Genomic DNA, 25,710 nt, shown 5'->3' with positions numbered 1-25,710 from the left:
AAATCTGTAATTTTCAACAACAACAACAACAATAATAATAATAATAATAGTAATAAAATAAAATAAAGTTTATTTCAAAAGTTACTGTACCTTTTTACTACCAAGGGGAAAACAGTGTCAGTGAAGAGAATGCTTGAGATGAAATAAGATGTGGTGTGTGAAGAAAACTCTAAAATTAAGTAGTAAAATTAATGTATTTTTATTTATTTTTTCATTCATTGTTTCCAATCTAGCTGTAATTATGAAAACAAGTGGGTATTTAGGATACCTATTGTAAGGAAGCTTGTTTCTGCCAAGGAATAAAAAATAAGGTAAAGTATATTGCGACTTTTTTTCCTTCAGAATTGCAAGATTCGAGTTATAAAGTCGAATTGCAAGTTAATATCTCACAATTCTGACTTTTTTTCTTGCAATGCCGCATTACATCCCACAATTCTGACCTTTTTTTATCAGAATTGTGAGATATGAGCAATTGCGTGTTATAAAGTCCAATTCTGAGGAAAAAAAGTCAGCTCACAATTCTGACTTTGTATCTTGCAATTCTGGGATTCCGGAATTGTGGGATATAAACTCGCAATTACCTTTTGTATTTTTTGTGCAGAAACAAGCTTCCATACAAAATGCTTGCAATAAATTGACAAAATTCCATTTTCACCACAGTTTTCAATTTTCCCTTTACATCCTTTTATTTATAAACCAGAAAATCTCATTTCTGTCACATCTAAAATAATGCAAACACAGTTCTGGTATATAAATAATAGGATCTTAAAGGAGTTTTTCCTAAAGCACACAGGGCCAAAAGTGCACAAAGTTGAAGAAACACCCTCTTATTATTCATCATCGATCTGGCAGCTGATTCAGGATCTTTGAACCATGAGTTCTTATAAATGATGACATATCATGTTGTGCATGTTAATTATGTAACATTATCATAATACATAGCCATATAATCAGTTTTGATCTTATGTGTCAACACTTAAGGGATTGAAATGCCTAAACAAAGTATGAGCAGCAAGCACCTCTATTGAACAACTACTGTAGAAAAGTGACAGACATGTCTGTCACTTTTCTACAGTAGTTGTTCAATAGAGGTGCTTGTACATGCCCAAGCAGAAGCTGTTTCACAGGTTTTCCTGTAAAATGGTCTGCTTAGATTTTAAGATAGAAATCTGTGCCTTTTTTATCAGTCAATACAGCAGCAGGGTGCCAGTTTGACTTTAGACTCTTTATAAGGGGATTTTGTTTTTTCACTGTCACCATTTTTAAAAATTCTTGTTTTCCATCATGTTCTGTTGAAGAAACTAACTTGACTAACTTTTAGGCAGTTTCCCCTTCCAGGAAGCAATGTTTTGCAACCTCACAACATGCACTTTATGGCTCAGTGGCATTTCACTTTCGACCAAAGAGAAAACTGGTAATATAGAGAGAATTAAAAGAGATTAAAAAACATAAGGATACATGATTTTATGTTTCATAGATTTGGTTTATTTATATTCATGTATAAATGACAAACTTGTTAATATACCCATTTTAAAAAGCACAATTTGCTGTAAATTGATAGAAATAGAGCAATGGTAAAAATTCCACACACAGATGGACAAACATCTTCCTGTTTTACTCTATAAACCATGATCATAATTAGGGTTTCCATCCATGTAGCTGTCGAAGAACACCTTGTGATCCTCTGTGCTGAACATGGTGGCTTTCACAACTGGATCCTCAAACATGCGTTCAACCCACTTACTTAACAGAGGAGTGTTGGCCAAACAACTGAAACATTACAAGAGATATGCAGAAATATTAGTTTCACAAGCAAGCTATTATTTGGAGAAATATACAAGAGGCAAGGTTACATTCACATGAAGTTTACTTTTTAAAAAAGGGTTGTTTTATCGTGTGTGCACAAAGTTTACTGAAGCAAAGTGCTTTTCAATCCAGTTGGAACCTCGACCCAAAGCCCTACCTTTACTAATCTGAGTCATTCATCACTGTTTGCATATCTGTTTGACTTAACCTCCATGACTCAGCACATTATTCCTCCTTCTGTCAGGTACAATGGCTTTATTTTTTGTGTGCGTTTTTATTACACATTCATTATATATTTCATATATGTACTAATAAAAAAACAAAAACTTACTGCTTCAGCCTCATCATCTCCGCCCTCTCAAACCATGGCCAGATCAAGTAGTCAATCATTGTGACTGAATCGCCCCCAAAATATTTGGTCTTCTTTTTCGCCAGAGTCTGAAGAAAAGATATAGAAAAAAAGAAAGCAGTTAGACATTAATAAATCATCACGATAAACTGTATTTTAAGAAAGTGTAGGTATTTCAGCCCACCTCATTTAATAGGGAGAGTTTTTCTGTAAATTCAACTTCAGATGCTGCGACGTCCTCTCCCCTTTTCTTGCCCATAGAGATCTTATAGAAGTATGGAATCACCTGAAATGAGTATGAATTTCCATTCATGTTTGCAGAAATGTACTTAAATAAAAAATGTATATGGTAATACACAAGTAATGCTTCTCAGGTTATGGTTTTACCTTCTTGGTTTTTGGGTTTCCTTAACTGATAATATAAAGGTAATATCAAGACTTTCATATTTATTTTTAGGAGTACATTTTTATATTTTAAGATTATGATGAGATTTCTAATGGAGGACCATATTTAAATCATCAGTTTCTACAGGCAGATGTTTAATACAGTAAATGTTTCAAATGACTATGGCCAACCTTTGAATAAAAATCCAGCAACATTTTCTGTTGGGCCCTCTCAAACGGGTCGGATGGACACAGTTTCTTCTCAGGGTAGACCTCATCCAGGTACTCACAGGTGATTGGTGACTCGTATACCACCTGACCACTTGAGGTTTCCAATACTGGTACTGTCCCAGAAGGATTCTTCACCAGAAACCAATCTGGCTTATCCTTCAAATTGATGTTGATAATCTCATGCCTATGTAAAAGGAATATAAAATCAATTTTGGATAGTGGCTACATATTTAAGAGAGTGATCTTCTTGCAACCAGATCTTCCTTGCAACCAATACAGAGAAAGAACTTAAGCACATTAGGCACACCAGAACAATTAAAAGTGCAGTAAGCGATTTCTGAAAAACGATGTTGAAAGTGGACCGGACCGAGCACCACATCAAACCTGTAGCCAATCAGCAGTAGGGGGCGTATACACTCATGATGAGGGAGGAGAGAGAGTGAGCAAGAGGGACATTTGAAGAATGACTGTTGAAAGAGAGATGGCTGAGAGACATTACAAAATAGAAAAGGTCTGAGGAATATCACTGGAAAAGAAGGGTTACGATCAGGCAAGAGATAGGACTTGTGTGTAAGTGCGTTTTGGGGGCGGAGCAATGAAGAGAGGGGTGTGTTTGGCTTGATTTCAAATATCAACAGTGTTCAACAATGGTTCTTAGAAATTGCTTGCTGCACCTTTAAGCCCTCCATCTAAATAATATTGCACAGCAGGTCAACATTAGTACTCACTTAACTCCCTTAGCAATGAGCACCAGTCTTGCTCTCTGAGCAAAAGGGCAGAATCTCATGCTGTAGAGCCGAATAACACCATTCGGCACTGGTCCAGGAGCAGGACTTTCTGTTGCACCAATGGAACATATTTACATAATAAGCATGGATTTTCATCAGTATAATTTGGAACTCAAGTGTGGAGGCCAGGTTCTTATTTTTTATGGAAAATTAGGCAATATTGTATTCATTTATAAAATATATTTTATATTATATATAATTATGTTTTAATAGCTTATCACTTCCATCTGGAAGACATTCTTAACATGCAACAGGATGGTCTGATGGCGAGTTGTCTGCAAAAGTCTAATTTCTTTGCTCTCTTACCTTTTCCTTGGCATTTTGCAGTTGGAGCCATTATGGTGATCAGAAAGGTAGAAATAAACAATCGATGGTGAGGTGACTAAAAAAAAGAAGAAAAAACAGCGTATATTGCGAGCGTGTAGATTCTTGCAGATAAGAATCGAAAGGCTGTAACATTACTAACTTACGTGTTACATAACGCGCTGGTGGGAAGAAAGTGAAAATGCTTTCGAGGCTATCATAGATGCTTAACATGTTTTACTAAAATCTAGCAAATACTAATTCAAGGTTTGCTTACCTGTCGATCCGTATGACCTGTCAGTAACTGAAGTAAGCGTTAGCTGTCTTCTTGAAACAAAGTTGATTTTATATGGAAGAATAGGTGTGGCTGAAGACCAATGACTCCTCCTCTTACACCTATGTTAAGTTACTTTCGAAATAAATCTCTTCTGCAAAACTTTTCACTAGGCTACGTTTAATACAATATTCTTGAAAGTATATTTTCTCTGTTTGAAGAAGACTCCATATTAATTTTACAGCTAACGTAGCCTATAAAACGACTAAAAATAATAAACTACTCAGAAGTCTGCACTTCGCTTCCGAGGTGCTTACAATACATTTCTCTAATTTTGCTGTGTCATTTTACAGTCAGCAATTAACGTACTGGAGTGACCATTGAAATCGATGGTATATACTGTAGTAGCAATGTTCTGTCTAACGTTACTATAGCTAGGGACGATCTTCTAGAGGAAGAATTATTCAACTAAAAGAATCTGCTTATTAAAATAACGATTTAAATCAGTTTGTGTTCTTAATACTTTTATAGGGCGACCAGACGTCCCTGTTTGCAGCTGATAGTGCTGGTTCTTGGTGTGGTGTCCTGACTCCTGTCCCCGGAAACGTCCCCGTTTTACACAGACCACAAAACACTAATGGCGCGTTTCCTGGCAACACCAGAAATGAAGTCCGACCAAAATAGCACAAACATAAAATAACATTTGAGAACTTAATAAAAGATGCAATTACTATATAGGCCTACATTATATTCACAGTTTGTAAAAAATGAAAATATTAGATACAATTAGAAAATGTTAATATTTGTTAAATAGTTGTAGGCTATCATAGTTTTTTGTCAGTTTTTGTAAATTATTTTGAAGTGACTTTCACTAATCACTTTCTATAATTTACAGATTAAAATTTTATTTTACTACACTATTAATAGTTAAAATGTATATAGGCTATATAAGGTAAAATAATAATACAAAATAATACAAAAAACAATTCCAAATAAAAAAGTTTCCAAAATGGTGATTTGGGACCATGCCTTTGCATTCAAAAATGTATTATTCCTGTTTTTTTTTAATTCACAGATAATAACAAGCAATAATTAAATATTTAGACCACTGAACTAGGAAATGTCCCTGCATTCCATTTCAGAAATTGGGTCACCTTCATTTATTAATTATTATTTTTTTAAACCGTGCCTAATAACACCCACAGTCATATTCATAATATAGTTTCTCAAACCTTATTGCTGACTTAAAAGTTTTTTTTTGTTTTTTTTTAAATCTTATCCATATCACAAGTCACGTACAACAGCTTATTAAATATATTCCTGTCAGGGCCACAATCTTTTGTTGCCACAAAATACTCACAGTTTATGTTGTTATGTTAGTGTGGGTGTCTTATTGCAAAGTCATGCAAAGCTTTCTTTTGCAGGACTACAGCTGCAGAATGAGTCACCTTATTCATTTGTCAGGATGTAGACCTTTCTGAAACAAAACTTTTTTTTGTAAATGTACCCTAACAGGGTCACTTAGTCATAGGTTATGACACTGACATCTCAAAGCTTCTGCACAATCATGCTTATCAATGCAACAAGTATCTACTGTTACCACTGTTATTGTTCTGATCAGGGTGAAGCAATTCAGCTCACCTGACCTGACCCCTATTATAGTGCATTGCCTACTGTAGAAAAAAACTCCAACAATTAGCTTTACACTTTTAGTATGCATAAAATTGCAGGGGTGCATTTGTGGAATGGTCTAAACAAATCGATTAAACAAAGTGTAAACGTGTTGCAATTTTTTTTTTTTTTAACTCTTCAAATTTTCTCTATTTGATTGTGACTTGGTTTTGGTAAGTACTCAGGGTAGGATTTAATAAGCCTAGGGCTTCAACCTATCCCTTTCGAACGGGTTGAGTATTATGTTGAAATATTGTTTGGTTTATTTTGTTATATATTTTCTTTTTTTTTAGTCGTTTGTATATTTAATTTATGTGTTTCTTTCTTTTTAATAGTTCGAAATAAAGATTTTCAATTCAAAATTTTCAATTCAATTCAAATGGAACCAATGAACTGTGTTAGGATGTTAACAGGAGAGCACTAAAAGTATTATGGCATTACTATACCTTTTTTGTACATGGCATTATCACTGTTTTGTCTTTAAAGTAACTTAAAGCTCTACGTACATACTCATGATAAATGCTTTTGCTCTGGTGTGGTCAGCTGAGGAAGACTAATTTAGGTGGTTATCTGTCCTGCATGTCTGTTAAATCTCAGTGCCATTCTTCCTGCTTCTGGTAAGATTATGGATGTGTGATATGACTCATTGGAGTCAGTGGTGGATACACCTAATGATTAGGGCTATTAAGGCAAACACTGCAGGTTAAATTCGAGAAAGGGGTGACCCATGAACTACTGAGATACTGAGAGCCCTGTTACCATTGTAACCCTTGAGCAGGGGGACAGTAACTGCAGCTAACATGCTGTTGGTCATTGTGGATGATGATGCTTAGTAATTACTCTGAAAAATATCATTATAGGCCATCAAAGAATGGACATGAGCTAAAATCAGATTAGTTAAAAATTAGATAATGTTTACAGTGTAGAGAGTATTTCATCTATTGAATAAACTCCAGAAACATGTTTTTTTTAATAATTATTTATTTTGTTTCATTGCACTGGTAACAAATTTATATTGAGGCATGTAATTCATTCAGCTGGTTATTTAAAAAAATCTGATTTTAAGATCAAAGTCTTAGATTTACTTTTTTGATATCGACACAGCAAATCAAAATTTGAATTTAATTCTCTTCAGAGTAATCGGGATCATAGTATAAATGATAGACAGATATTAACAGACCTTTGTAACCAATAGCTGTTAAAACAAATAGGCAATCAAGGTGTGTTTTACCAGAGAACAATGATTTATTCTATAAACCATAATCATAATTGGGCTTTCCTTCCATGTAGGACTTGTAGAACACCTTGTAGGTTTCTGTGCTGAACATTGTGGCTTTTACAGTGGGATCCGCCAACATATGTTCAGTCCACTTCTTCAGCTGAGGAGTGCTGTCCAAACAGCTGGAAAGTATGAGAATAGGGTGTTAACGTGCAAAGCAATCATTTAGATAGGTCTCATTTAATGATTTTTCTTATCCATTAACATGACTGAGTTTCTAATCTTCATCTTAAAGGGTTAGTTCACCCAGAAATCACCAAAAAGGTGGGAAAGACATCATTAAAATAGAGGCATGCGTCGTGGTGCTCTCGTGAACGCGCGTCGGAGACTGATAAAGAAGGGAAGAAATGACTGAATAAAGTCGATATTTTGTTTTTTTGGCGCACAAAAAGAATTCTCGTCGCTTCATAAAATTAAGGATGAACCACTGTAGTCAAATGGACTATTTTAACAATGTCTTTCCTACCTTTTTGGGCCTTCAAAGTGTTAATTAAATAGCTGTCAATGGAGCCCTGCCTGAGCCATCAGATTTCATCAGAAAATATATTAATTTGTGTTCCAAAAATGAACAAAGGTCTTACGGGTTTGGAACGACATGAGGGCGAGGGATTAATGACAATTTTCATTTTTGGGTGAACTATCCCTTTAAATAATCGTCAACTTGACAAACTGTAATATTCATTTCTTTGTGTGATAAAAATGTTTTCTTTTAATCAAGGAAATAATAATTTATGTCATACCATAACATATGATCTTTCTTTCTCTATTGCTTTTGCACTTAATAAATGTAAGAAGAAGAAGAAGATAAAAACATACTGCTTTAGATCCATCATCTCCATCCTCTCAAACCATGGCCACATCAGGTAGTCAATCATTGTTATTGAGTTTCCTCCAAAAAACATGGTCTTCTTGGTGACAAGGGTCTGACAAAAGCCATTAAATACATAGAGAAAGCACACGTTTATACAGGAAGTGATAACTCAAACTGAAAAGTATCCAATGACATCAGCTTAACATCAAAAATCATTATCCCACTCAATTATATTACTGGTATACCAACCAACCTCATTTAATTGGCAGAGTTTCTCCTTAAGTTCTGCTTCAAGTGCAGACACATCTTCTCCTTTTGCCCTGCTTACAGGGATCTTATAGAAGTAGGGAGTCACCTAAAAAGACCATCCATTCATATTGATGAAAACGTGTAATTAACTAAATGTAATATCCCTGTGGAAGTGCATTTGTAAATACCTTTGAGAAATGCTCCAGCAGCATTTTCTGTTGGGCCCTCTCAAACGGGTCGGATGGACACAGTTTCTTCTCAGGGTAGACCTCATCCAGGTACTCACAGGTGATTGGTGACTCGTATACCACCTGACCACTCTGGGTCTCCAGCATTGGCACTAAACCAAGAGGATTCTTCTCCAGAAACCAATCAGGCTTATCCTTCAAATTGATGTTGATGATGTCGTGTCTACGGCGAAATACAGATTCAATTATTCAAAGGGGCTTTTCTTTTCACTCAAAACAGAAACAATGTTTATACATTAGGTAAACACTAATGCAAGTTTGTGTTTGTACTCACTTAATTCCCTTGGCATTGAGCACCAATCTTGTCCTTTGGGCAAAAGGACAGAATCTCATGCTATAGAGCCGAATATGGTCCTTCGGCACAGGGCCAGGAGCAGCGCTTCCTGTGGCACAAATTAAACAAAAAACATGTTAGACTTCATCTATTGTTGCGATGACATTGATTGATGTATAGTATTGTGACTCACTTGTAAGTCTACATGTCTCTAATAATCCAAAATGTCTTTTCAATAATGTTTTGCAAAAAACATTTTCATGCCCCCAGCGTATATCTTACTAGATATACTTTATTTACTTTTTTACTGGATAAAACACACACACACACACACACACACACACACACACACACACATTTAAAAAATATTTAAACATATTTTACACACTAACATATTTTTAAAAGTTACAGAGGTCAAAAGGTAAGGCATAACAGAAACGATAAGATTGAGCATAACAGGAAGATACGAAATCAGCAAAGCAATCTGTGGCAGTGCTGATTCCTCGAACGAATGAAGCACTTATAAAGCATCTGTCATAAATATCATTGCTAATATGCAGTGGTGATTTCATGAAAGTGCAATGTCATGCTGTCGTCAGCATTTAAAGCACCTTAAGCCATAACTGTTTTATCAAGCAAATTCTTGTGTACAGTGACATGTCTGAAACTCCCCGTTTCCTAACATAACAAAGACACACCTGGACATGTTATGTAGATGTTATATAAATGGTGGATTGTTATCACAACACAATTCTGCTTAGTCACGGAGTCTACTACTTGTGGGGGAAAAAAACGGCAAAAACGAGAGAGCAAAAAAAGTCTCCAGATTGCATTTGAGTCTCTCATGATTATGTCTTACCTTTTCCAAGACATTTCTGAGATGCTGCCATTATATTAATCAGCGTTACTCGGGAAGAACAGACCTGCAAAGGTTAAAATAAACTGAGAACCATAATTTAATGTAAGTGTATTTGACTAGACGCCACAGCAATTATTTTAGTAGGAAGTTGGGTAACGTTAACCCACTTTTTTTTGCAAAAAAAGATCGTAACTTAATTTTATAATGAAATCATTTAATGTGTCACTACAACGAACATAAAGGACGTAGAAACATAGTTACTGAAAGGAGCAGTGATACTTACCTGTCTAATTGTAGGACTTGTCAATTTCGGAGATAAATGGGAAATTTATATATATATTGGAGAGAGGGCATGTCTCAAACGCCTCTTTGTTTCAAAATAAAAGTCCTCAATAAAAAATACAGCTAGCACACAACTTATTTGAGATGTCGAGCACTGTAAGGAAATCCCTTTATCTCTTCTTCTCGACTAAAGATAATTTAGGAGTGCAAAGCATTAAAGGTTTTCTTTTTTTAAAAGGTTCCCCCTGAAATGTAACATTTAAATGTGTGAATCTCCCTTTTATAAAGGTACAAAAAGCAATTCAAATCGTTAATTGTAATATGTGTTTACTTACATGTCTTTTAAACACCTATTTGCGATTTTTACATGTATTTGCATACTGACTTGAGGTTGGTTTAATCATTACACTGTTGTGTCAACATTTTGACACTTCTCTCTTGCTGCCATGCAACACTGACATTCGCTCCAGAACATGAACAATTATGTTATCCATTCTGTATTGTGTGAGATGGGACTCCTAACACCTAAAGTATTCACTTTTTTAAAAATGCCTTGAAGAAAGATGTGGATCTTGATATAGACAAATTGCAACATTTTATATATCATCGTTTTCAAAAGTCTGATTTATAGTTCAAATGAATAACCCATACTCAAATGAATTACCACTCCATCCGATTACTGCTGTTAGAAGAAAGTCTTTCAAAACACAGATAACATAATGGATATCACTTTAATTACTTTGTCATGTATACAGTAAACATGTTAAAACCGAAGTGTTCTTTCATAAGATGCTTTAACCCATATCTGAAATATCCTCATATAATAATCCAACAAAACAAAACAAAATTTATATGCAAAATCTTATTCAATAGTTCGTGATGAACCGTCTTGTGGGACGCTGTTCATCTTTGGATAAAAACATGGTTGAAAAGGTGACTTACAAAGTGAATAACATGGCTGAATTGATGAAACTCACTGATTATATTTCGGCCACTGATGAATGATTACATTCATTCGTAGCCACCAATGCCTGTTACGAAGATGTCTGTTGCCATCACTGCTAAATCCAAAATATAAAAGGACTATGCTGGAAGGTATATATCTGACCAAACACTTATTTTCGGACTCAAAAACAGGAGGGTTTACCTGTGCTCCATGACTAAAGAATTGCACCTTTACCATCCTCGTTGTTCTGCCTTTACTTAGGGCTTCACACACGTCATAGTATTTTAAAATGTTGCTTAACTGAACATGACCAATTTCACTGCCGGACATCACACTTTCCAAACATTCACAGTGAGCCTTTAAAGTGCAGATGCTGAATTACCATATTTTAAAAAAAAAATAAAAAAAACCCTCAACCACCTAAAATGAAAGTACAATCAGCCCATTTAGAGAACTATAGAGTATGTAAATAAATTAATTTCTGGAGATACACTGCCTGAATTTTGTTTGCAAGTTGTTGGTTCTGTGTCAATAAAAATGCATCCTCAAAATAGGTAGAGTTGCTACAGGACTGCAAAATGTGATTTTAACTAAATGCAGATACTGACAAAGAACAAATTTTATGTTGAACAAATAATACAAGTCAACACAACCCCAATCCAGTGATGATGAATACATGTTTTCTAAAAGAATGACTGTTACAATTACTTCCTGTCACAGCGTAAACCATGACTCTACAACCGCTGCGATTTAGCAACCAGGGATTCATATTTAGTCCAGCTCCAGTCTTGAGCCTGTGTGGAAGAGAGGGAAAAACGTTTCACCCCAAAGCTGTGAGTTTATTACTGCAGCATATATGTCATGATCGATACAGAATTTCTATGAATTTCATAATGAACTGCATAAAAGCACTTACCATTATGCTCTCTGATTTCTCCTCAGTGGTTTCTTGCAGTAAACTGGTCAGCTGACTCAAATAGCGCTGGTTCTCCTCGAGTAAATGATTGACTGAATCACTGAAAACAAACAGCAGCATGTAAAACAAGCGCTCGCCATCAAATACAATGATCAATTCAGCCACAGTGGCTTGAAACCTAGAATGTCGTGTTACTATCACTACTAGTAGGCAGCTCACTAAGGATTGGAAGAGAAATTTACCCCTCGTGTGGTACTTGCAGGGACATGGGTAGGCGAGAGGAGCACTGGGCTTGAGTCTGGTTCCATGTCGACAGTGAGGAGGGCATCTCTCCACTCTGACTCACAGAGCTTCGTGTGGTGTTTTGTGCCTAAACACGAACACATGCAACTACAATTGTTCATCAAGTGGAAAAATATTGTGACTATTTTACAAGTGCTTTGAATATGGCTCATCTATTCAAGTTTTTAAGTTGTGCTACTTAAAATTATGAAACGACATCGGTATAATTTATTTGTTGTGTATAATCTTACATATAGTTTGATATACTGATATATTTAAAGTTTAAGCTACAGTTTAAGCTAATTTGGAACAACTAGTTTTGTACTAAATGCACTTTAGTTATCCGGAAATAGTGCTGAGGACCAGCTAAAGCTATACTTAAGTATATTTGATTGTGCTAAAGTGGAACTATTTCAAGTATACTTTAGGTACACTTTAAATATCTTGCATTTACAGACTGATCTTATACAGTGATCATACTATCCTTACTAATAGTGATATTAAAACACATTTTAGACTTAATATTAAGAAACGTGCACTGTGCAATAAAGAAGTACTCCAAATAAAGTTTCATTATAATATTTATACCAGTAAGTCTCAAGCGATATGTCAGTAAATCTGTTAATGGATTTGTAGTATACTTAGTATGAAATAAATGTATTTTAAAGGGGTCATGAACAAATTCTCCTTGATCTTTTGACAGTTAAGAGTTCGTTATACTATAAAAATACCCTGTAAGTTTCAAAACTCAAAACTTCCTAGTTATTCCAAAAAATGGTTTTATTGAAACCAAGGCCAGAAAATGTCAGGATCTAAAAAGTGGAGACTTATGACGTTACAGGGCAGCGAAAGGCCACATTTGCCGAAGAATATAAACGCCTACGTCTACATCACAGAGTCTTTGGCGCTGCCCACTGGAGCGTTAGTGAATAGTGACATGAGAACGACAAAAGAGTGACACAGGATCAATACCATTACCTTCCAGAGGATCCTAATGCTAGGAAAGTGTTTGTTTTTTTCAACAATGTGAATGTCTCAGCAGTGAATTATTTGTTTGTATTCGGTACATTTCACTGTGGATTATTTGGTAAATTTTGGCGCAATTTTGACTTTTACAATATGGATCTGCCAGCAACACCAAAAACATGTAAGTAACCATGTTTATTCTAATGCCTGATCTGTGAGCAGTGATTTCTGATGTGTAATTATTCAAGTTCAGACAGATTATCTCTCAAAATCGTTCAATACTATTTATGCATTAGTAAATCAAGCCAGTGAGTGACTAAATGATCAACTTCACGCTGACGCTGTTACACAGCACAACGAAGCTTTCGTGAGAGTGCAGAAATTGCGTAGCAATGATGAGATCTCTTCATTCACGCGATCAACAGACTGTCTGTCATCTGCTCAATGCTCATCAATGCAACCTTTTCATGTGGGAATCAATACTTTTCACGATTCGTTAATCTCGATAGCTGTAATAGTAAAAACGTAGTAAAAGTTTTTGAGAGAGAGAGTTCCATATTTAATACTAACTATTTCATACGAAAACATTTAAGCCAATCACAGCAGTGGGCGTTTACACCAAAGTCTCAAAGCAGACACATCCCTTCAAACTGAGCGTTCAAATCAGAGGATAAAATCAGGCTTGGAAAAATGCCTTTTATTTCTAAATTATGAAATTTATTTATGTAAAAACCATACTAACATTATAAGAGCAACCCAGGAAACATTATAAAATAATGAAATAATCCAGTTCATGACCCCTTTAAATATTTTGGTATAGGTTTTTCTTCACTAGGGCATCCTTTAGAAATCATTCTAATAAGCTGATTTGGAGCTCAATAATGTCTTATTATTATTAATGTTGAAAGTGGTTGTGCTGCTTAAAATTTTTGTGGAAACTGATTTTTAAAAAATTCTTCAAAAGAACAGCATACAATTATGTGAAATATAATCTTTTTTTACCTATGTAAAAATCTGTCAATTTTGATGCATTAATGCATCATTGCTGAATAAAACTAATTTCTTTAAATATATATATATATATTACTGACCCCAAACTTTTGCACCGTAGTTTTTCTTTTGGTTTATGTCTATCAAGTTCCAATTAAGACTGAATGATCAGATGGAGTACCATTTGTTAATTTTATTTCCAGCAAAAATTTTGTTTTGCTTCTGTTGATATGCCAGTACTCATTCTGTTATATAAGAATGTGGTCAAATTTCCCACCCCAATACACACTAAACCATAAAAATGGAAATGGAATGATCATGTGCATATTATAAGCATTTCTGGCCCTGAGACATTAGAAGCATGTGACTCACACAGGCAATCTTCAGTAAGTGCCAGAACTCTCTCTGTCTCTTGATCTGCATCTGCATGACAGTGCTGTCTGCCTCCTTAATGCAATCCAGCTTCCTCTCGATTTTAGGGAAGAGGTCGATGATCTTCTGCTTACTCAGAAGGATTTTACTATAGTAAAAGACACAAGGACAACAGTATTTTTCATTTAAAAAAAGACCAATTGCATTTGTTTACTAACTAGTCGCAGGTTGAACAGTAAACATAAGATCAATCTTTTTTAATTGTGAATTGGATGGTAATAAATGCTTTTTACCTGAGATGTGCATATAGATCCCTTAGTACCCGGTCCTGATTCTGGACAGTCTGTACAATGACCTTCACCATTTCAGAGCTATCACTGTAGCCATGCTGAGGGTCTGGCACTAGGAGAAATAAAGAACACTATATACTGGCCCAGTAACTCACTTGTGTAACAGTAGTGATGTGTCAATTAGCAAAGTAATTGGCAACTTGGAATTGGACATGGGGTGAATTTCATGCACTTATGAGCATGCAAGCCAGGATTGTACTTACTTTTGCATTTTGCCTTCAATTGTCTGTAGAGTTCAATTGCTCTCTCTTGCCTGTGATGAGACAAGATTTCATCTCAATAGGTTTAAGATCTAAGCATTTGTGCTGAATGATTATGCATAGCTGAACGAATATGCTTACAGTTGCTCCATGACATCTCCTTGACGACGAGCATAAGGACTTCTCTGAAGCTCAACGATTTCTGAGTGCAGAGCCATTATTTCCTCATCTAGATGTCCAATCTCTGCCACCTTTAAAAACAAATAAAACCTGTTAATTGTTGCTAAAACAAATGTCATGTCACATACCAATACATTTACACAAGATTTACACATATACTACCATTCAAAAGTTTGGTGTCAGTTCGATTTTATTTTTTAGAAATTAATATTGGTATTTTTTAAATCAGCAAGGATGCATAACATGGATCAAAAGTTACAGTAAAGATATTTATAATGTTAAAAAGATTATCATAACTGTTAAAAGATGTATTTAAATCAGGAATAAATTAATTTTTTAAATATATTAAAATAGAAAAGTTATTTTAAATTGTAATACTATTTCACATTACTGTATTTATGATCAAACAAATGCAGCCTGGGTGAGCATAAAACACTTCTTTCAAAAACATTAAAAAGTCTTACTTGACCAAACTTTTGGTACTGTACTACTGCTGCCTTCAAGTGCTATCAGAAATTTCCTATTTCCCAATTCTGAAATCGTGATTACGATCTTGTCGTGTTTAAGTGCTTTGTTGTCGGTAAGAATCGGAATCATGGAGGTTACCAGGTTTATTCTTGGGGAAATATTTTTAAAGCCAAAATGTATTGAAGATGTTTAATTTTGAATAAAATGTAGCATCCCATTCATTGACAACCATATAAACATTCATCATGCAATCTAGATAGTTAGCTTGCTGTTGATTCTGCAATTTCGGTCAAATAAATAATTTTCTGTGTGTATTAAACATACAATATGCTTCAAATTATATATATTTGTAAATATGCACTACTTTAATAACAAGACAAGGAGAGCTGTTGTGGAAAAAACGAATAAAGAATATCAGTCACAACAGCAATCGTTCTCCCTTTTGCATGGCACGGCCAAATTGGAAAACACGGGTATCAGAATTATCTCAGTTTCCCAGTAGTAAATATGACTTGAGACGGCGTTCATACACAATTTCTGACTAGGTGATAATTTTCCAATAGGATGTGAAGGCAGCATACATCTCTATGATGTGACATGAAGACCACTTAGCTGACAGCTTTTTAAGGGTTTCAAAACAAATGTGTATCAATCATCAAAAGCCAGGGCTCGACAATAAGGAAACAAACAATTCCCGCGGCCAGCGCGAAAGACGCTCAGGCCAGTTGACGGAACACATTTGCACGTGTTTTTAATTCTTGCCAGTTTAAATATTCAAGCGCAAGAAGACGCAAAAGAAAACTCAATTTGTCACTCGCTGTGTAAGAAGTTTTGTGTGCGCACATATCTGAAGCGCAAGCCCAGAAAGCCACGTCTGACAGCATGCGAATACTAAATTGAGTTCTCTTTCTCGTCTTCTTGCATTTGAACGGACAAATTCACACAAAATTGTCAAAATACCCGACTTGGAGAGTATCCTCGTAAACACAGTCGGTTGTGTCTTAAGTGAACGTAAATAGTTGAGAAATAAAGCTCATGTGTAACACTATATTCGATCAGGGCATTCGGTCTTAAAGTGACAGCAACCTAATAATAAACCTGCCGCTGTCTGTCATTAATGTTAATCAAACAACAAAGGACATTAAAAAAATCACTTACTGCTCTTGACTAAGTATATTTTATTTATAGTGAAGACTATGCAGTGTTATTTTTTATTTAATTTCTTTATTAAATTTCTGTACATGAAAACTACTATTAGACCTACCTGAAAATCCTGACATGCACTGTTTTTTTTCTCAACTATATGTTTGTTCTATTGTTGTGCTATTGCTATTATTTGTTCTTATTTTATTCCTGACTGTTTACTTGTTTTTAGTAATATTTGAGATTTATACTAGTTAGGTTAGTAGTTTTTGCTGTGGTATCAAAACTGGAATTGAGAATTGTGAAATTTCACTGCTATCTGAAATGTTGCGTCATAACCTTATTTATTGCATGAGTCAAACACAACCAAAAACATTTACTATTTTAAGCAAGTGAAAATTTTGGCTGAGCAAGTAAAAATATGAAAAAATCCTTAGTGTTGCACAGCACCTGTACATATGCAGCAGCCTTCTCTTCATTTTCTTGCCAAGCCTTCAGCATCTTTTCAGAAGCTTCAGAAAGAAAGAGGTTGATTTGGTTATTATCACTGCTGTGATACTGATTTTTTTTTTGACTATTCAAAAACATTGAGCACATAAAAACATACATATGCCGTACTGCATCTGGTCACTATATTTCTCCAAGTCATACTGTATGCTGCTTTTAAAAAAGTCAAGCTTTGCTTTCAGCTGCTGGGAAAATGAAAACATCATGTTTTTGAATTTTGTAAGGTTGGTGTTGTAGCGAAGAAGGCTCAACCTGCAAACACAAAAATACAAATATAACATTGAATTATGAGTAGATAAAGTCCCAAAGCACAAGCTATACACATTAATGAGCATGGTAATGTAATGCACGTACATGGCTGCACGTTGGCCCTGGAAGAGGCGGCTGTAGTCCTCTCGGAGGCCACAAATGTAACTAACTGCCTCACCCCAAACCTTCTTAAGGGTACTGAGAGGGAGCTGAGTTTTGGTTTCCCGCACTGAAACAGAACAATGGGTGGAGAGTTTTTTTGAAGTCCTACTGAAAGTTATCAAAGAGCAAATAAAAAGTAAAAAAAAAAAAAAAAACGTAACCTCCCGCAAGCACATCTAAATAAACAAAATGATCCATAGAAGATGCAAATAAATAAATAAATAGATTCTTACCGATAAAGTTCACACTCTCAGGAAGTGTTCTAGCCGTTAGAGGTCCCGAGTACTTGGTCAAGCTCTTGTCAAACAGATATACAATGTAGCTGTCCCATCCTCTCTAATGATTTGAAGAAAAAAGAAAGAAAAAAACAGTAGTTGTTGCTGATTTACCAAAACATTATTTTGGAGAATAAGAACACATTCATGAGGCCATACAATACTTACTACTCCATCTAACACACACTGTGCAGCAGGTTTCCTGGGATCTAATGTGACTCCTGTTTCCTGCAAAAGCTCTTGATTCAAAAGTTCGATTTTGGTCTCGACTTCAATCCTCTGTTGCAGAGGGTGGAGCCCTTCATCCGGGCTAAGCAGAAAGGAGTGAACCTGGGTCGTAGTCATGTTTAAGACATGCACAACCTACAAAACAAATCATGTGTCAACTCCTTTTTGCTACTTATCTTAGCCTAAGACCTCCAATGATTACAATCCATGACAAAACAACAGGAGGACACCACTGATCCAAACTAAGCAGATACACTTTCTTCAGCATATTGCAATAGTACAAGATATAACATTTTAATTTAATAATGTAGTAATGGCAATTTCAAACCTTCATGTTCAGTATTTGTTCTAGAATAGCAAAACACTGGGGCTGTTTTGTGTCTGGATTCAATCCTCCTCCCCTCTGTACTGGGTCCCACTTCAGCATCAGCTGTAGCAGCCCCTCCAAGGGATCCAGTAGTGTCCTGCAGTACCAAAAACAATTGGTCAACCCAGAGACCCAGAAAAAAAGGGTAACAGCAACTAAAAAGCAAGGTCTTTTGGTCTGTTTAAAGCTACCTGCTCAGATTGTTGGGGTACGGAAGGTGGGTGGAAAAGCGGACCTCGCCATTCATATCTTCCACAGCCATTATGTCCTTAGGACCTTTGTTTCGTACTTTGCTTGTCCTAGAAAAAGCAAATATGCCATATTTTACCTATATGAATGGATTCCATGTGAAGGTAAGATACAAGCATTGTGACAATCAATATGCAAATTATCAGGACATATACCATTGCACAGGCTGGAGATTGTGAAGAAATGGACGAAATCCACAGCAACACTCAAAGATCATGGTGCCAAAACTCCAATAGTCCACAGTGACTGTGTATGACTTGCCTTCAAACAGCTCTGGAGCCTGAAACAAATGACATGATCTAATCAAGATATATAAATGTATTAGGAAAATATATACACAGATATACAGCCCCATTTCCAGAAAAGTACAAAGAAAATATTTCCAATATTTTGATATTTTTTTTGGTAAATAATATAAACAAATTTTTATTTTGATGGCAGCAAGACACTCCAAACAAGTTGGGACAGAGGCATGTTTACTACGGTATAACATCATCTTTCCTTTTAATTACATAATTTGGGAATAGAGGGTACTAATTGCTGCAGTTTTTCAAGTGGAATTCTCGCCTGATACAAGACAGACAGTGGTCATCATTGTATGATTCTCCTTTCATGATGGGCTACACATTTTCAATAAGAGATAGATTTGGACTGCAGGCAGGCCAGTCAAGCACATCCTCTCTATGGTGTGTAGTGTCTATGAAACCATTCTGTTGTAGCACGTGCAGAAATGAGGCCTGGCATTGTCTTGCTTCCCAGGAAACATGTCATCTTGATGGCAGGATATGTCTCTGTAATATAAATGGTACCTTCACACATTTGCATGTCATGTTTGCACTGACGCACCTCCATACCATGACACATGTTTGCTTTTACACCTCTCGCTTGTGAAAGTCTGGAAGGTCCCTTTCGTCTTTGGGACTGAGAACTCAATGGGACTGAGAACTCAATGGCCATTTTTCCCAAAAACAAGCTGGACTCGTCTGACCACAGCACACATTTCCACTGTCTTTTGCATCTAAGATGAGCTCGGGCCCAGAGAACTCGGCAGAATCTCTGCACAGTTTTCTGAGATTAAAAAATATCTTTTGCAGGAGTGTCCTGGCCAAGAATGGGCAGCAGTTACAATCACACATTTACAGATAAAAAAAACAAGTAAAAAATTAAAACACTGCACATCCTTGAGTCCTCGAGTGACGAATAATAGATTTAAAATGTTCCATAGACACCAGAGTTTATAAATTAAATTTCGTTTGGAGTAGATTCCATTTAAATAGAGCTGCATACATAAAAGCCCTTTTCCCCAGTTCAGTTCTTACAAATGGAACAGAAAGAGTATAACAATATTGAGACCAAAGGGAATATTTCCCAACACTTTTCTGTTGAAAAAGACAACCTAGATATGACGGCAACAACCCCAAAATAGTTTTATAAATAATTAGGTAACAGTGCATTTTCCTTCTGATGGACAGAGAGGGCTAGGCTACCCTGTTATACAAAGTACAATGATGAGTTAAAGGTTTACAGTCTGATATAAATCTTAAAGTGCTAAAGTGCTATGATAAACAGCATCCAAAGAAGAGAGAAGATGAGAAAGAGCTAATTGATTCACCACATCGCCGTAATCAAGTACAGGCAAAAAAGTAGCAGAAACTAACCTCTTTCTTGCATTAAATGAAAAACAAAACTTCTTTCTAAAATAAAACCCACATTTTATTTTAAATTTTTTCTTTAATTGAGTTATGTGAGAGCCAAAAGATAATGCATCATCAATAATGATGCCAAGATATTTATACTCTTTTACTAACTCAATCACATTACTTAGTAAAGTCTGGAGATGAATAAGATTGTCTACTACTTTTATCGAGCTTGAAAATAACATAAGTTTGGTTTTATCAGCATTCAAAACAAGTTTTAGTGTATGAACCCGTGACTGAATGACATCAAAAGCCATTTGAAGCTTAAGCAAGGCTTGCTGTTTAGAAGGTGCACCACAATACATGACAGTGTCATCTGCATTAAAGTAAAGTGCATAAAGTGCATAAAAGAACTGATGTATAGCTTTCTCTTTACGTAACAGAGATACAAGCTGTACTTGCAGAGATGCAGCGGCAGACTGTGTTAAGTGACAACGGTTTTCCAAAGTACTGCCGAGCCCATGAGGCTATATTTAACACTGTAGCATGATGGTTTCTCATGCAGTGCCATCTGAGGGCTCAAAGGTCATGTACATTCAACAGAGGTTTGCCTTTCCCAACACAGACTGAGATTTCTCTGGATGCCCTGAATCTTTTCAAATATTATGTATTGTAGATGGTGAAAGACCTAAAATCGTTGCAATCTTGCATTGAGAAATGTGATTTTTGAATTGTTTAACAATTCTCTTACTCTCTTTGGCACAAAGTGGTGATATACCCAATCACAATATCCTCACCTATTACTAATTCAACTGCTTATTATGGACTGTTTCAAAACAATTTAACTAGGATATTATATAATCTTTTCACTTTGATTTTTTGCCTCTGTCCCAACTTTTTTAGAGTGTGTTGCAGCCATCAAAATCAAAATTTATATATATTTACAGAATACAATTACGTTGGTCAGTGTCAGTTAAATAAAGGTTCAGGAGAATTAACAAATCACAGATTCTTGATTTTATTGCATCTTACAAAATATCCCAACTTTTCTGGAAATGGGGTTGTATTACAAAACACTGTTGTCTGTTTGTTCATTTTTGTTGTCTTTAAAAAGAATACATCTGTTATAGTCATTAAATATGTATATACACTACCGTTCACCGTATGGGGTTGGTAAGATTTTTTATTGTTTTTGAAAGAATTCTCTTATGTTCACCAAGGCTTCATTTATTTGATCAAATAATCATTGGTACTAATAAGAAATGTGCTCAAGAAACATTTCTTATTATTATCAATGTTGAAAACAGTTTGTTTAATATCTTTGTGGAAACCGTGATACTTTTTTCTGGAAACTATGATAGAAAGTTCAAAAGAACAGCGTTTATTTAAAATAGAATTTTTAGAAACATAATAAAATGTCTTTACTGTCTACTATCTATATTCAATTTTCAATTTCAAAAGAACAGCATTTATTTGAAATAGATTTTTTTGTACGATTATAAATGTCTTTACTATCAATTTAATGCATCCTTCCTAAATCAAAATATTAACTTTAAAAAAAAATAAAACTTGTACTGACCCTATACTGAACGATGGTGTATGTTGAATTGTGATAATCGCCTTTTCTTATCACTGATTAATGCAAAGACGTACCAGATATTGTAAAGTCCCCACAAATGAAGTGCATAGGCTCCCCTGGTCCAGGTCTTTGGCGTAGCCAAGGTCGATTATCTTGTGGACGAGCTGCAGAGACATCAAAACAAAAGTTCTGGTTGGAAAAGGAGTATCTTTATAACAAGAATCAAACTACTAAATAGCAAATACCTTTCCATTGATTTCTTGTAGAACAATATTCTCTGGCTTGAGATCTCTGTGAATGATCTTATTTTCATGGAGGTACTGGATTCCAGAACCTGTTGAAAATAAAATATACTGTTTTACTTACCACCCTTAATGAGTGATGATAAAACCACTAAAAATATAAATAACAGTTTTAAAATGACACATTACCAACATCATTGAGTAGTGCTAACACTTCACTCTCTTTTAACCCACAGCAATTTTCTGGTTTGCTCAGTAACTACAAGAAGGAATACAAAGAACAGCAATGAGTTAGTATAAATGTCAACAGAAGGCACATGAGACATGTCCCATTGTCTCACACACACACACACACACACACACACACACACACACACACACACACACACACCTTTCGAAGGTCTCCCTTGGAACAGTATTCCATAGCTAAAAGTGGTAAATCATTCAAGGCAATGTGCATCATCTCATCAGGCACATCCTTTGCGGTCACCACATTAAGGTGCTTCAGCCTGAAAAGTGGGATGAAAAGATGACAAATTAAATAAGGCAATAATATATACGAACACATTTTACACAAGTACATTATACATTATTAAAAATTGCCACAGATGAACACACTTTTTCATAATCTGGATCTCCCGACTCCATCTATCTTTGTTTTTTGCATTAAGTTCAAGGCGACAGAGCTTCACGGCAATTTTTTCTGAAGATTCCTGCAAGAAATAATAGCATTGAGAGTGAGCAATGGAAAACTTAGACATTTCCTTCATCTTTAAAGGCAAGATAACTAACCAACAATAGGAAAGAGCAACGAACACAACACATATACAGTAGTTAGTAGTGCAATACCTGATTCTGATACAGGTAAACATGGCCAAATCCTCCGGTCCCCAGCCTCTCCTTCATAAGCCATGACCCACAGACCTGATTCTGTCTGAATGGGGGTTTCTCCATCTGTACACATCAGTAATACACCTCATCATACATTTAAAATGCAAAACCACTGGCATTCAACACTGTGACGGCTACTCGTTTTTTATCAGGATGTGGGCCCTATTGAGAGGCTTTTATGATATTCCTTAATGTAGATAGCATAGATGATGATTCATAAGTGAGATATTGTTATTCATGGCATATGTACCTTGATACAGGGATACAGCTAGCAGGCAAGCTAATACAAAGTGTCAGCCGGTAGTGACTTACCTTGCGTCAGTTTGTGTTTCTAACTTGCTTGAACCGACCACATCTGACGAGGTGAATTGTGGAACCTGTCAAACGAACGTATTAATCCATAGGAAACAGCAAAGCTATCCATTTCATCCTTACACGAGCTATAAGGTCGGATGTAAGATTTGCTAACTGGCTAACTAGCTACACGTAAACAACTCGATGTGAAAAATTAGCCTGCAGTCTTACACGCCCCCAAATGTCAGCTTTCCATAACACCAGGCACGATAAAACGAGGAACAGACCGCACCTGAAAATCAAAAACTAAATCTTGCTGTCCTAAAAGGATGATTGGGTACAGTAGCGCTGACTTGCGCACTTGTGTGAAAACTGTTGTTGACGGCGACCACGCCAGTCAGCTGCTACTCCAGTCAAAATCGAAACAATGTCCGCGCATGCGCGGTGCGTTCGGCACCGCCTGGGTTTCATCAGCGTTGATCTAGGATCAGTTAGTCATAACCGATGCCATATACAGAAAGACAAGAGCCGTTTCTCAATACCAAGTACGCAAAGTTCGGACTTGAGTCCTTGGTAGTTCGGACTTGACAAGTTCGACTCAGGAGAACGAACTCCCGAGGACGGGAGGACACAAGTCCGATAATTCTGAAATGGAAAAGCGGCGTAGCCTACTTGTTAGCGTCACTCAGCTCGCTCTGGCTACTCCGGTTATCTCTTTATGTATATCTAGGCTACAAATAAAACAAAATATGTTATAAACCACCACTCTGCCTCTTTTCATTCTCATTTAAAAAAATCTTAAACATAATGGCCACACAAATGTGGTTCAGGCAACGCAATTGATTATCTTCACTGCATATTTATAACACGAAATATAAAGCACAACCCTGACTCTTTTTGTTTTCATTTTAAAAAATATGATAAATAAAAAACATTATAATATTGATCATTAAAACTAACATTTAGCAAAAAGAGACAGGGTTGTGTCATTTTATTTTATTATATATGCAGGGGCGGATTAAGGTGGTCAGGGGCCCCTAGGCTGCTCTTTGTGTGAGGCCCCCCCTAAAAATGTATTTAGTGCCATACATAGTCTACACGCAACTACGGTGAACTGGCAGACACACATTGAGAGAGCCAACACTACAGTGTTTCCTTTACATTCCTTCAAGTAATTCACATCTACCCAATCACCTGCTTGTTTTTTTTTTTTTTTTTTTTTTTTTTTTTTTTTCTTATGGGCCAATTAGGGTCTTTTTTTTTTTTGTTCGCGGCGCACTTCTCAACAGGCCCACCCAAAACTATTCTTCAAAAAAAAAAAAAAAAAAACTTTTAATATATTCTAATTTAGTCAAGAATTATAAAAAATCGTCAATAAGCTCATAATTTGTGCTAAAATAGTCTAAATGTTTTAAGAACAATTTTAAAAAGCTGGCTATGTCTATTTTGATGTTTCTGCGCAAGTTCAGCAGACAGTGAGGTTCGGGTTTGTTCCGATCAGAGCTCGTGAGCGGAGAGCGCATTTCTGAATATTCCGCTCCGCTCGTTCATTCCGCTCAGGGTCGCTCGCTCAACCCAGAAGAATGGCCTGAGCCTGGTTCGAAAATATGTGGAATAAGGGCTGCCTCCGACTAAATTTTTTTCTAGTCGACTAGTAGGCTAGTTGTTCATTTTAGCCATTCGTGGACAAATCGCCCCTTTATATTAATTTAATTACTTAGGCTATAGGGCGTTTACATATAGCCGCATTCAAGCGCACGAACGCACGCATAAAGCTTGCCACAAAGAACCGGTAAAAGTAATGATTATGAATGTGTCTAAAAAGCAAGGAGACATTTAATTATTTGTTAATATACTGGTGTTTTCTGTGTCCTGCAAAGATGAAGTTGACGATGCGGATTCGCCATGAACGCCAGAGAGAAATGCACATTTCAGATGACATATTCAGAGAGTAGCCAATTTCTTTTGGTTTTGAATAATTTCGTTTGAAAGTAGACATTTCAAGCTTTCTATAATAGATAGCCTATATTTCTCAAATATGTGAGGCACAAGCTGAGTTTCAGCGCCCTGCAGTTCACGTGCAATGCAAGTGATTGTGCCGGCGCTTTATTACATTGTCTGCTATATATTTGCTTCTTATTTATTAAATACAGGCAATTGGTTGATACAACATTGATCAAAATTAAGATACAATTTATACAAAACGAAAATCTTTTAAAAAGAGACTTTCTACAAAACAAGATTCAATGAAGTGGTCAAAATCATGTTTTACCCACTCCATGTCTCCAGACATTGCGCATCTCATGATGTATAGGCTAATATCTTTCTCATGCTGCATGCTCACTTTCATAATCAACATTGATTAAATTAAAAAAACATAATGACGACACATATTTTCTAACCCAGCCC

General features: G+C 35.8%; 3 protein-coding genes across 3 annotated transcripts; all 3 read right to left on the bottom strand.

Annotated features, from left to right (window-relative positions):
- Positions 1-1,462: 1,462 nt before the first annotated feature.
- LOC311069790 (glutathione S-transferase omega-1-like) lies at positions 1,463-4,193 on the bottom strand. Its single transcript, XM_084093228.1, has 7 exons — positions 4,138-4,193; positions 3,865-3,942; positions 3,499-3,607; positions 2,732-2,954; positions 2,340-2,441; positions 2,138-2,244; positions 1,463-1,770 (listed from the first exon to the last, which is right to left on the bottom strand). The coding sequence occupies exons 2-7, from the start codon at positions 3,893-3,895 to the stop codon at positions 1,620-1,622; spliced, it is 723 nt and encodes a 240-aa protein (XP_083949354.1). The 5' UTR covers positions 3,896-3,942; positions 4,138-4,193; the 3' UTR covers positions 1,463-1,619.
- Positions 4,194-7,027: 2,834 nt separating this feature from the next.
- Positions 7,028-9,917, bottom strand: LOC311069789 (glutathione S-transferase omega-1-like). The gene is made up of 7 exons (XM_084093227.1): positions 9,810-9,917; positions 9,527-9,590; positions 8,668-8,776; positions 8,334-8,556; positions 8,150-8,251; positions 7,902-8,008; positions 7,028-7,207 (listed from the first exon to the last, which is right to left on the bottom strand). The coding sequence occupies exons 2-7, from the start codon at positions 9,555-9,557 to the stop codon at positions 7,057-7,059; spliced, it is 723 nt and encodes a 240-aa protein (XP_083949353.1). The 5' UTR covers positions 9,558-9,590; positions 9,810-9,917; the 3' UTR covers positions 7,028-7,056.
- A 603-nt stretch (positions 9,918-10,520) lies between these two features.
- On the bottom strand, positions 10,521-23,939 carry chuk (component of inhibitor of nuclear factor kappa B kinase complex). The gene is made up of 22 exons (XM_084093200.1): positions 23,320-23,939; positions 22,966-23,070; positions 22,735-22,829; positions 22,508-22,625; positions 22,306-22,375; positions 22,120-22,208; positions 21,949-22,038; positions 18,814-18,938; positions 18,601-18,708; positions 18,371-18,506; positions 17,983-18,177; positions 17,773-17,875; positions 17,483-17,606; positions 17,229-17,380; positions 17,072-17,133; positions 14,972-15,081; positions 14,834-14,883; positions 14,574-14,682; positions 14,281-14,428; positions 11,913-12,040; positions 11,671-11,770; positions 10,521-11,548 (listed from the first exon to the last, which is right to left on the bottom strand). Exons 2-22 carry the CDS (start codon positions 23,068-23,070, stop codon positions 11,489-11,491), a joined length of 2,277 nt encoding a protein of 758 aa, XP_083949326.1. The 5' UTR covers positions 23,320-23,939; the 3' UTR covers positions 10,521-11,488.
- Between the last annotated feature and the right edge of the window lie 1,771 nt (positions 23,940-25,710).

Source organism: Abramis brama (assembly GCF_963993115.1).
Source record: "Abramis brama genome assembly, chromosome: 19".
NCBI lineage: Eukaryota > Metazoa > Chordata > Actinopteri > Cypriniformes > Leuciscidae > Abramis > Abramis brama.
The sequence above is the reverse complement of the archived record's forward strand: the minus strand, read 5'-3'. Positions and strand labels throughout refer to the sequence as shown.